The sequence below is a fragment of the Blennius ocellaris genome (assembly GCF_963422515.1).
Source record: "Blennius ocellaris genome assembly, chromosome: 12".
NCBI classification, from domain to species: domain Eukaryota; kingdom Metazoa; phylum Chordata; class Actinopteri; order Blenniiformes; family Blenniidae; genus Blennius; species Blennius ocellaris.
This window is the reverse complement of record NC_137661.1, coordinates 24,894,158-24,907,496: the sequence shown is the minus strand read 5'-3', so window position 1 is coordinate 24,907,496 and position 13,339 is coordinate 24,894,158. Positions and strand designations below refer to the sequence as shown.

At 41.7% G+C, this 13,339-nt stretch overlaps 1 protein-coding gene across 1 annotated transcript in view; it reads right to left on the bottom strand.

The window, feature by feature from the left end:
• Positions 1–3,195: 3,195 nt before the first annotated feature.
• Positions 3,196–13,339, bottom strand: part of slc1a7b (solute carrier family 1 member 7b) — a gene marked incomplete at both ends in the record, with an annotated part of 48,407 nt that continues 38,263 nt past the window's right edge. Inside the window, 7 exon segments of the mRNA XM_080506385.1 lie at positions 3,196–3,456; positions 4,838–4,937; positions 5,024–5,158; positions 10,262–10,456; positions 11,205–11,338; positions 11,340–11,372; positions 11,374–11,440. Of these exon segments, the coding sequence (XP_080362511.1) occupies positions 3,196–3,456; positions 4,838–4,937; positions 5,024–5,158; positions 10,262–10,456; positions 11,205–11,338; positions 11,340–11,372; positions 11,374–11,440 (925 nt within the window).

Sequence of the window (13,339 nt, the reverse complement as noted above, 5' to 3'; positions counted from 1 at the left end):
ATCCGTCATCGTGGTGGAGAGCTGGACCATATAGAAACCAAACGGGGCTTTAGCTGTTAGCAATCACACAGTCAATTAGCCGTTTCGATAGAAATCCTCGCCCACTTCAATAAAAGGTTGGGCACAAGTGCGCTTGAAATCCAGATGTAATCACTTCGTCGGACGGGAGAGAAAATGCAATTTAAAACATGTTAAACAAATCTGTCTGCAAATCAAAAACACAATAACACAGTAAAATGTTCTTTTTAATTCTCGTTAGGAATCGATATTAAAATCGTTAATGTAATTATCTGTTGTGTAAAATTGGTTAACAGCATCTTTGTATTATATTGAGGCATGTTGTATGTTTATGGATCATGTAAATGGCTGTTGGTGCTTTAATTTTTTTTAGCATCCTCTAAAATCAATAGTCTGGTATATAATTGAATAATTGCTATCGCGATCTTCATTCTCTCAGTTAATGTGCATGTTGCACAAGTCCTGCATCCACAATGATTAATTTCACGAGGCTACATACACATTGATCGAATAATTACAAAGTCTGTTAAAACAAAGTAAAAAAATATACAAAGAAATCTATGGATTTAATCATTTCCAGAGAGCTCGAACCTATATTTAAAATAAATAAATGACCTACTTGTTTTATTGGATTTACATGTACAGATCATGTTCTTCCACTGAAGAACACAGTTCTCTTGAAGCAAATGTTCACGATGACACAAAAAGAAAAGAAAAACCCATTCCTGTCCCAAAAACACATTCCTTAAATTTGACCGATTCATCGTAACAGTTGTTCACACATCTGTGGACGTGTTTGTGCAAGACGATGTGATCACCACGGGACAGCTGAGATATTAAACCCCAGCTGGTCTCAGATCAGATCTCAGCCCGCCTCGCTGGCGCCTCGTTCGTTCGGTGCTTTGCTTAATTCTCTCTGAGCAGGAGGACGAATGTTTTGTACGCTTGTCATGCTTGAGAAAACCTTTTGCAAGATTATTTGTCTTTACATTGACGTAAATAGCCGAACAGGAGCAGGTGGTTCATTATAGTCATGATGAGATATTGATCCCAATGTGACGCAGGCTTTTTTTTTTTTTTTTCCCCTGATGGAGACAGGCCTGACGAGTGTTTTCTTTTTTATTATTTTATATGTGGTTTCTCCAGCTGTTTCTGGAATTTGATATAAAAACAGCACACGAATGACGACGTTCCAAAAACACAACTTTATGAAAAAGCTCTGCCTCAAGATGGCGGTAGCGCTTCCACTGCGCGTCGCTAACGCTATAAATAGATCGTCGGCACATGGGCGAGGAAGTAGACAATAACAAACATGGACGGCCTCTGGAAAGGCATATTCTAGTTTTACGGTCCATATTTGGGAGTTTTATAGTTGAGATTCACCCCCAGTGGCGTCCAATTCGTCCATACGGATGTTGCGTCGTCTCCATTTTTAACGTTTATAGCGCATTGTTCTCTGCGTACGTGTGTGGTTTCAATATAAAGACAACCAACATTGTTTTCAAAACGCCGCCGTGTAAACACAAAGCATTTTTCTGAAATGAAATTCAGGTGGGAAACTCAACTGTCAGGATGTCGCTGTGCGGGAGGAGCAGGTGGAACCGGAGCGACGAGGAACCGCCGACGCGGAGCATAAGATAAAAGACTTTATATAAAACTGCTATGCGACGAGGAAAAACATCTGACAACTTCAGTTGTGTGGTTCGGTTTGTGTGCACCTTTGTCTCCCACGAGCAAAACATCACAGGTGTTTAGTTCCACGTGACTTTATCGTCTGCATGAAATCTTGACGCCTCCACAAAAACAAAAAAAACAACAGATGTGGTCTGTTCAAATCTGAGCCGGGGGTTAATTTAGTGTGTTTTCCCGGACTGTAATTTGCATTTGGAAATAAAATGCACCATGAAAATGAAAAGGAAAAAAAAACACATATCTAATTCACTGGTATTTTAAGATACATTTATTGTTCCATGCCCAGACACGCTTTTAGCCCACGATTACATTACAACAACATTTTCTCCACTTTTCTCCACCGTTTCTCTTTTCTTCTAATCATTTACTTTGAAGTCTGCTGCGCAGGAGATATAACCTTTAACCAGATAGATGAACATCTTTTATAATAACCAGCTGTTGTTTTTTTTTCCTTTCAACCATTCTAATGTGTTTGGTTGTTGTTACTTTTCCCCGCTTCAACAAATACCGACCGCAGGTGAGTCACTGCATCGCATTGGCTTTTATATACGTCGTTCTGAAAAGAAGTGCAAATACACCCGTTGTGAAGTTGTGCGGAAGGAGCATGACATTTGGTTTCTGTGTTTCGTTGCTTGGAGTTTGGGTAGGGGTGAAGTATTTTAGTTCCGTCATAGGTCAAAGGAGATTCTGAACACATCTCTGAGTAGAAATACAAAAAGAAAAAGAAAATAAAAGCTCACATTTGACCTTGAATTTTTTTTTTTTTAATTTTTTTTTTTACGATCTCCTCTTTGAGCTTTTGTCCATTTATGTGCCCAGAAGATGAAATCAAGTTCTCCCGAGGCTCTTCAAATACATGACATCCTCCAGAGCCATATTTTTTTTTTCTTCCCTTAGGTGAAGGTGAAGATTCTGATCATCTTCTCCAGCTCCTCCTTCCCCTCCGTCGTCGTTGGCCTAGCACCACCAGCTTTATGTTAAGGCAAAAAAATAAAAACGAGCAGGGCGTTCACCTTTGCCTCCTGGTCCCCCGGCTCCCAGCAGATAACCGCCGTCCGATGCAACTGTGTGCACTACGGCAATATAAAATCAAAATACAATGGCCGTCCCATTAGCATGATGCACACTGACAAAAAAGAACAACAAAAAAAAAACCCAAACAAAAGATAGAAATCCTAAAAAATAGAAAATGTGAATTGTAAAGAGTTCCCACTGCAGGTTCGCACCAAGCAAGTCTCCTATGACCAAAAAAAAAAAAAAAAGAAAAGAAAAGAAAATCCTCACGTTTTCCTTGTGGCAACACATCAGCAGCTTAAATGTTTCTGATGACCCGCCGACGAAGTTCCGAAGAGAAAACCGGGAGACGAAGATGGGCTTTTCTCACAAACAAACATGTCCGACCGGAGGAGGAGGAGGAGGAGGAGGAGGAGGAGGAAGAGGAGGAGGAAGAGGTGGAGGAGGAGGAGGAGGAGGAGGAGGAGGAGGCTATACGTTGGTCTCAAGGCCATTCATGTCAATGGTGCAGTGTTCTTTGTTCTTCTTCAGGTGCCGCGGGGGGATCGGGGGCTTCTTGCGCTCGGGGTGCGGCCGCACGCCCTCCTCCAGCTGCATGAGGCGGGCCACGTCGGGGGGGACCAGCTCGTGCTTGAGCCCCGAGGACGGGGGCCGGTAGTTCCCGTTGTTGTTGTGGCAGTTCATCAGGGGCGGCGTGCTGACCGGCGCCTTGGTCTCACAGATCAGAGGCACCTCCTGCCAGAGGATATGTTGTAATTTAAAAAAAACAAAAAAAAACAAAACAACAACAATGTATCAAATGGAACTTTAGTGCAGTGTTTTTCAGCCACTGGTGTTTCCGCAAGATATCGTCAGGTGTGCCGTGGGAAATTATCCAATTACACATTTTTTTCTAAGAAACATTGGCTCTCAGCCGTTGTCGGCTGTGAGAGCAGTGTGTTGCAGAGTAATCATGTATAAATACTCTTCGCCACTAGATGGCAGCACAGAACTTTGCCGGTGAAATGTAAACTGAAAGACGTCAGTGTGGTTAATCTCCACCTCCTGCTAGCATCTTGTATCAAAGTACTGTGTCAGTGACAGTGATGGAGAAGTTTTTGAAAAGGAAGAATGTGAACCAGGATCTCAGCTCTTCATCCATCAGGTCCAGGTTTCACACTGAGGGAGTCACAATTTAAAAAAAGAAATTGGGAAATACTTTTTTTCTGTATTTATTTGATTCCTGTTGATAAAACTTTGATGAGAATGACTTTATATTGTTAATAGAGGCTACAGAGTTTCACATTTTAACGTTTTCGGGTGGTGGTGGTGGTGTGCCTCCAGAGTTTCCAAAGAAAAAAGTGTGCCTTGGCTCAAAAAGGTTGAAAAACACTGCTTTAGTGTAAGAAAAAGCAACACGTAGATAAATGTGATGGATCAGTGACACCAAGCGATTTTTACAGTCCAGACATGTTGCTGCCACGAGAGTAAGGAAGCAGAGAAACACTTCAGCGAGTCAAAAATGTTTTCTCGACTCAGAATACAAAAGAGCATCTTTCTACTTCTCATAGGCTCCTTTTTTTTTGTTTTGTTTTGTTTTGCAATTGCCATGGAAACTGACATCTTTTTCAAAACACACAGTGTAAATGTGAACCGATGCTTTTCACTTGAAACTTTTGCTGTGGTTAGCATGCTGGGCTACTCGTGGGAGCTGTTGGTCGAATGAAAACACACACACACACACACACACACACACACACACACACACACACACACACACACACACACACACACACACACACGCATGCACACACACGAACATCAACACACCAAAGTCATAGTAAGCAGTTCTACTTCTGCTCAGTAGATAAACAAAAACAACAAAGTTTCCTCCAGAGTGTCGTGACTCCCCAGTCCATATTGTCCTGGGATTTGGTACTTTTACTTTGACAGTCACTGTAACAACAATACAACTCTGTCGTCTGTCGACTAGAATGTCGCCATTGTTGAACATTTACTGCTTATCGGTCGTAGAAATGCCCCCTGTGGTGCCAGGATTTGTGCTCTGCAGGAGCGTCGGCCACCAGAGTGGGACGGTTGCGTATCTTTTGTCTTCAGCTACTAAACGACTCACCCCATCTCCTTCCTTCATGAAGTCTTTCCTGCAGATGTGCGCCATGATGCCCGTGGCCAGAGCGTCCCCCATCACGTTCACCATGGTGCGAAATCTGTCCCTGCGGAGCGGGACATCACCATGTGACACAAGTTCGGCGTCGGGACACGAGCGGGAAGAAGGTGGACTCGAGGCTCATTGACTTACAAGGCCCAGTCCACGGCGATGATGAGGGTAATGTCGTCGGTGGGCAGACCCACGGACGTCAGCACGATCACCATGGTGACCAGTCCGGCCTGAGGGATCCCCGCTGCACCGATGCTGGCCGCGGTGGCCGTGATGCTGCGGGAGAGGGGATTTTTGGGGACAAACGAAGCAAGCGGAGACAGGATGTCGGTGAGATTAACCCAAAGTGGCTGTGATTTACCAAGCGAGGGAGGAAAGAAGGTCGAACCGACCCTCGGCACGGCGGCGGAAGCAATGTCACTGTAACTTCTTTATGTGATGTCGCTTTTCCTCCTCTTGGGTTTTTTTTTTTTGTTGTTTTTTTTTTCACACACTGAACATCCATTTCTCCACTTCAATTTTAATTACAGGTGATTTTTCTGTGGTGCTTTGGAAAAGACGTCACTGTAATGAGACTTGGAAAATCTTTGTGTTTTGATATCACCAATGGAGGAGGAGGAGGAGGAGGAGGAGGGGGAGGAGGAGGAGGGGGAGGGAGAAGAAGAAGACGAAGAAGAAGAAGAAGACGAAGACAAAGAAGAAGAAGAAGAAGAAGAAGAAGGAGAAGAAGAAGAAGAAGAAGAAGAAGAAGAAGACAAAGAAAGGAAGGATGTGCATGGAGATATTTCAATCCTGCTATCGGTCAAGATGAACTTTACCAGAATTTTTTCAAATTAAAAAACATGGTTCCAAGATAAATAAATACCTGAGTCGTAATATTACCTTCCAAGCTATATTTCAAAATGCATTGGCTTTGTCTGCTCTAGAAATTGAAATTAAAATGAGCACAGATGTTTCACAGCCTTGGCGTATGGAGTATAAATTGCTATATAGTATTTAACAAGTACTCGTATTGGTACTTGTATCGGCAAGAAGTTGAGAGTAAGTACTCGTGGTTGTACTCGTCCTCTGAAGGCGTGGTACTGGCACAACCCCAGTTAAAACTTCAAAGAGCAGATTGCTTTGAAAAATGTTTGTATAGTTGAGAAGAATAGCACTGAAGCATTTGGGCCAAAGAAATGAGTAAAACTAGAAAACACGTGTACACACTGATTTTATCCAACACAACTGAACTTTTGTACTTTGGGTTTTTGATGATACGCACAAGAAAAAGAACCAAAATAAAAGTCTGCTTCACATAATTTTGAATCGACTGCTTTGGATTCCTGTGTTCAAATCTAATCAATTCCTCCATTTGTGTCTTTTAAGAGGCATTCAGATCATCTCTTCAGGCCATTCAGATGCTCCAGCATCAATTACTGACCGTCTTCTATTACGCACGCACGTCCTTCAGGAATAATTAAAGAAAGTCCTTATTTGCTCATAGAATCCGAAGGCGAGCTCCGGCCTTGTGAGTCACGCCGGCGCTTATTCATGGCAAATAATGACATAACTAATAATTCCCCACGTCGCTGCCAAACACTCTCCCATTCATCCGCGACGTGAAACGCACAGAACTTCCACGTGGGCACGTGATCTCTGGTGGAGATCCGGGAGGCGGAGGACGGGATGAGCCGACCACTCATCGCAGAGAGGCGGCGGGATGGGGGGGTTGGGGGTCAGAAGACCAGTGATGTGATGGCGTGACTGGGATATGGCGATTTATTGAGGCCACATGGCTCTTTTCAGAGAGAGAGAGAGAGAGAGAGAGAGAGGGAGAGAGAGAGGGATAAAGCGGATATTTCCGACCTACAGTTACTATAAGGCTTTACGTAGAAAAACATACTGTGGCACATGCAGGTGGTCGACAGCTGGTAGAAAAAAGATTATTATTATTTATTTATTTATTTTTAAATATTAAAAGCAATTATGAACACATTTCTAAGCAGGAAATTGGATTTGGACTGTAAAGCAGCGTTTTAAATGTTCACGAGAAAGCCCTTTCATAAGATATGAACGTACTTTTCGTGATTTTTTTTTTTCAGTCACATTTGAAGACCTAAAGAAATCTCTAGAAATATGTAATATGTTCTGCTGCCATGAAGAAAAATTAATACGTGAATGAAAACAAACTGTGCATTTAAACAGAACTTTGCGTAAATAGTCCTCATAGCTGCAGTCTCCCTCCAGGTGTCAACAATCAAAGGGCGGTCTTCAGTCTTGATTATTTGCCACACGCAGAAATGCAAGTGTGGATTTTGAGCTATTTCTGCCAGAACTATCTAATCATGACGATTGGATCACACTGAGAGTGAAATAACTCTTACACAGGGTTTGACTGCAGAAAGCCACAGAGTTTTATTTTCTCTAATCAGCAGACGCTGGTCCTTTTAATTCAACTTTATTTATACAGCAGCCAACGCAACAAAGTCATTTCTACGTGGTTTTTAACAGAGAGATACCCAACAAATCTACAGTAGCAAGTATGAGTGAAGGAAAAACTCCCTCAAACAGGAAGAAACATTTGATGCCTTCTGATGTCTTTCACCTGATCGTGTGATTGTTTCCACCTGGTGGCGGCTCTATAAGTTGAGCTTCTGCTCTGTTCGTCTGTGTGGTTTCACCAGTCGCTCCAGCCTGTTGCGCTGTTTCTTGTCTCATGATTGGTGTTTTTTTTTTTTTCTACCGACTATGATTCCTGTCCAGCCCTCCTCTGACAAGATTTATGTCCCTTGCCTTGCACGACTACGAATCAGCTTCAGCGTTTTTTCCCACCTCCCCTTTTCCTTTATTGTCTAAATAAAAAGACAATATCTCTCAATCAGCTGTGTCGAGCATTTGAGTTTCACACTTCACCCGTGACAGGGACGAGACAGACTGGAGAAGGGATACAGACCCTGGTCTTTTTATTTTCTTGATTCCTGATGAAAGTCTGCAATACGCTTATTATTGGAGCGGCATAGTCTGTACTTGTATGTGTTTTATTTCTATTGTTGTTAAAGGGGCCATATTATCCAGCTTTCCAACATTTCTACACGGGTCTCATTGATCCAAAAATGTTGCATTCAAAGTTTATTCCCCAAAATCCAGCCTTTCCTTGATTTTCCCTCCATTAGAATATTAGATAATGGGAGCTACATTCAGAATCTGCTGTGTCTGTGTGAGCTGGACTGGCTCCGCCCACACAGGCCCATGTATGGGAAGATGGAGGAAGTACTTCCTCTCGTGGTGCCATGTGCCAGAGCAGAGCTGCCTGATTGTGGGAGGAGTCAAAGGGGGAGGAGCCTACCTTGATTGTGATTGGCTAAAACCCCTGATGACACTATATAGGGTTTGATTTCTGATTGGTTGGTTGGAACAACACACTTTTTAAAACCTGAAACAAGTCAGGGAGAGAGAGGACACACTTTCTTCACTTGTGGGGCGTCGTTCCGGGTGTGGAGACGATTAGTACTGTTGGAAAACCAGCAGAAAGTGATTTTTTTTTTAATAATATAACCTCTTTCAAGAAAAAGTTCTGTCACTGCTTGTGGTGGACAATATGTCTTTTCTTGTCTTGTCTTTTCTGTTGTAAATAGGTTGATATTTGCACATATTGTATGAATTGAAAAAAAAACTACTTTTCATAGTTATTGTCTATTAGCCTGTGACTTGTTCCTTTTGAAAAAACTTTTTTTTTACCGACACTTCAACTATAAAGACAAACTAATCAGTCGCCACCTGATGGGGAGCGGATAAATGAAATAACCACTGTTGTTCCCTTCCCCTGGCAGTGGCCATTGAGGGACGACTCACAGTTCATAGAAAACAGGTTGGAAAGCGATGATTTCTCCTCTTTAGGATGCCCGTGCTCCCCGGTGTTGTTTTGACTGTTAAACATTCCTGCGGCGTTTTGCAGACGCACAAAGTGACCCTGAGTACAGAAACGCCAACATAATGACTGTGCTGAAATTGGTGCTTGACAAGAAAGTGCAACAGTCGTTCATCTGCTATTATTCGGAGATGCCGTTAACAATAATTACAGCCTGCAGGAGGCTGAATCGAGGGGGAATCAGAGATTTCTCTCAGGGCTGTTAGAACCATCTTCACTTGATGCTGGAGATGAAGTCAACTTTCTTTTTCTTTGCTGGTGTTTTGCTGTTGTTATTCTGTGACTGACTCGAAGTGTACAACTCGTAGTATTTTATTCAGAAACGAACACCCAGTTTATCGTCTTCCTCACCTTGTGTCATGGTTTTAGGCAGAAATCTGTGTTTTGGGTCTTCATGGGTGATGGAGATCGACCTTAAATGGCGCGTTCAAATGCATTCGGGGCGACTGAATACTACGTTTAGATTTTGCGTCTTTAAAGTAATATATCTTCTTTTCTCCTTGATATTTTTGCTGATGCGTCCAATATACTTTCTTGCTTTGTTAAAAAGTTGTATTTTTCTTTTTTCTTTTAAGGAAATAGCTTCTTTTCATTGGTTTATACTTGTTTCTGACTCACCTCACTCCAAACTTCACTACATGTACTTGTTTAAACCACCTGGAGTTTCACATTGCTTCTATCTGCACCCTAAACTATACACCTGTAAATAGTTTCTATTTTCCTCTCATAAGTTTTTAATTAAAGCCTTGAGCTTATTTGTTCTCCGCAGGCCTCCTCTAGCTCAGTCCCAAGGTTTTATTAAGTAATTAATTATTAATCATTAATCCCAAGGTGATTGTCAGTACCTCTATCAAAATTTGCATTTTAACAACAAAGAATATTTGTTTGAAAAGCATGAATGATGTGCAGTTATCCAAACGTGTGTCAACATTTTGGAAATGAAAAATTAGATCGACCACAGGTCCATAGATTATCTGCAGATATAATTTCTTGGCATTTTGGTGAGAAAATTAGTCACATTTGAACTTATCCGGATGAGTCGGAGAACTGTGAACCAATCAGAGGCTGCTTTTCAAAAGGTATAGACCACATGGTATCATTTGACCAATGACGTTGCTCATTATACCCATACTCATATTTCGTTATATTTTGGTGGAAAAAAAGATGAATTTAAGCAAAATTAGACAGTGACAAGTAGTGATGGCCATCATAAACATATTTTATACGCTTTGAGCAACAACGTCTGATATTTTTTCGGCCGTCTTTTCCAAAAAAGACGGCTCGCTGCCTAAAAACTGCGCATTGTATTAACGATTTTCAAACCCGGTTTCATATCTGAGCCACTGGGTGTTTCTAGTAAATGTGCTCTGACGGATGGTTTATCTGCCGAACGCTTCCAAATCACAATATCTTTAGCATGTTAATGAGCTTACGTGACGCGCAGATGGCACGCCGCTCAGTCGACTGACCTGATGGTGATGATCTGGCCAAAGTCCAGCTCGTAGTTATTCACTTGTGCAATGAATATGGCGGCGACGGCCTCGTACAGCGCCGTGCCGTCCATGTTGATGGTGGCGCCCACCGGGAGCACGAAGCGAATGATGCGGCGGTCGATGTGGTTGTTCTCCAAGAGGCACTTGAAGGTTATAGGCAAAGTGGCAGAACTGCAGAGGTCAGATAGAAGAAACAGAGGACGAAGGATTAGGATTAAAAAATTATAAAAAAAAAAAAAAGCTTTGTTACTCTCTTGTTGTTGTTGTTGTTCTCGTATCAAAACGTTCTGCTGCTCGTTTCCTACAATGTAGTTTTCATGTTGGTGCCAGTATTTTCAAATATCACCCTGAACAGACACAACAACACTAATAATTAATAATAATTAATATATGGCATAGAGAGAGAGAGAGAGAGAGAGAGAGAGAGAGAGAGAGAGAGAGAGAGAGAGAGAGAGAGAGAGAGAGAGAGAGAGAGAGAGAGAGAGAGAGAGAGAGAGAGAGAGAGAGAGAGAGAGAGAGAGAGAGAGAAGAGAGAGAGAAGAGAGAGAGAGAAGAAGAGAGAGAGAGAGAGGAGAGAGAGAGAGAGCATGAGAGAGGAAGAGGAGAGAGAGAGAGATCGAGAGAGCTTGGTAAAACATTTACCGGAGGCCCAGAGTTCTTTGATTTCCCGCCTTTCAACAATGTGAATCGTCTCTTGCCGTGCAGGAGAGAGTTCTAAACTTTGGGATACGTTTTGTGCAACACAAACACCAAATCACACCATTAAAGCTGCGCTCGAATCCAAAAGAAACATTTCGGAGTTTCGGACTTGGAAGTGTTTTCGCCTTTGGAGGTTCTTGTTCTTCACCAGTAGCGCATCCCTCCATCCATCCCTCCATCCCTCCATTACCCTGAGTGTGACAGTTGGTGTTCTCCTCACCTGGAGGAGGTCGCCAGGGCAATGAGCAGCGCCTGCAGGATTCCCCTGATGTAGACGATGGGGCTCTTTTTGGTGATGAAGAAGTACATGGCGGGCAGGATGAACAAGCCGTGCAGCACCAGGCCGAACACCACCCGTGACGGCGTAGAAGCCCAGCTTCTTCCCCATGGGCCGACGGGTCGCTCATCTCCAGGATCTTACCGGCCACCAGGAAGACGATTCCAAACGGGAAGTACCTGGAACGACAGTGAAGCTGTAGGATTAAGAACGGAGACGATGCTCGGCGAGTTTTTTTTTTTTTCTTTTTCTCAGTCCGATGTTTGTTAGGAGCTTGAGATGGTCTTTTTTGTTAGAATAGAATAGAATAGAATAGAACTTTATTCCTCCCCAGGGGGGAAACACAAACTTACAACAGCTCAAGGTAAAAAGGTGGTGCAGAAATTATAAAATTAAAGAATTAAGATATGTAAACATATGTAAATATCTAAACAAGAGCAAAAAGAGCACAAAAAATAGAATAAGTAAAAATAAAAAATAAAACAATCCAGTCAGAAAATAAATAAATTGACAAAATTGATATACACACAGTGTAGACAGTGTGTCGTTAACTAACGAGCTGATCTTTATATCTTAATTTTATTATTATTTTTTTAATTATCCACAGGAGCATTTCGATAAAAGGAAGAATTTATTAAATATTCACGGTGATCCAGATCAAAAATAATTGCTAGAATTTTAAATTTCTCTACATATTGTTACATGTTTAGCCTGACTTTAACTGGCAGGTGCATTGTGGGAAATGGAGTTGTATCATGTGTTGGTTTTTGGGAAGTGGAGTTCGTCAAAATCTCTTCAACACTAATAATTACATTCATTTTTTTGGGATTGTTTTCACTGTGAACTGATTTTCTTCTTGTAAGTCTGACTAGAAACTGATTTGTCATGAGGCGATTTTCTTTTGTCATGTAGCTGAAAACATCATTATCGACATCAGACAGTTTTAGGGATTGGAAATAAAATATGTTTTTGGTCATTTTCAGTGGTTGTCAAACAGTTTACAGTGTGAACCGCCTGAGAAAATGTCTCCAAGTAACACACTGTACAAACCTGCAGCATTATAACAGAAACCAGAAGTTAAGGAGTTTTTGTTTTCAACTTTTATTCGGAACTATTATTATTTTCATGGTATGTAACATTTACCACATGAATTTTGTTTGCAAATAAATAACTTTATTCCCCGTACGGCTATAAGGAGCCGGCGTCCCGCGGGTTGTACCGGTACCACAGGTTGTAATTTGATTCTGTGTGTTTCTCTGCTTTTTATTTCCACCCATCTCTCCGTGCTGCTTTTAGCTTCCCACCATAATTGTGTTCCGCTGCGTTTTCCTTATCATTAATCCACTCTCTTGCTATTTACTGTCTTAAGTCTGATTTAGTCTGACTGCAGTTTGTGAAGCTTTGATGTTTCCACTATCAAAAAGTTACATTTTTGCCTCTAAACCTGTGAGGCTCCTTCTTTCAAAATGACCCAAATGCCCATATGTAATCCCCGGGATGTTGCAGCAGAGGTTTTTTTTTTGATGCTACCTTTCATGTTCCTGAAAGATAAGCCTCCGAAACGCCTGTTTCGGCTGATATCAGTCCGACGGAATGACGGAAGTTCATCTCGCAGATACCGAGATGATCCGATAGGCTGTTTGCAATTATATATGCCCACGAGGGCTGGAGATAAGCAAAATATAAATATGACACAGTGCACCTTGGTTAATATTATCCACTGAAATGTGTTTGTTTAATTTGTTTGGGGGCTTCTTTTTTTTTTTGTCTTTGGAATAGATTTTAACATTAATCTACTTTGCTACGTTCTTTATTGGGTCACGTACGGAATGTGAATGGGTGAATGTGACCAAGCGTGAAGTAATGAAGGTCATTCAAATGTATTGAAACCAGCGGCGAATGGAGGTGAATTCTTCTTCAATTTCAGCCATTATTCTGAGTGTTAATCTTAATTTAAGTATATTCATAAATCACATTACAACAAGCACCAGAAGTGTTGCCAATCTTGCCTTTTTTACATAGAAAGGCTCCCAGTAATGAACATTATTAAAATTTGAAACAGCTGAATAGAGAGCAAT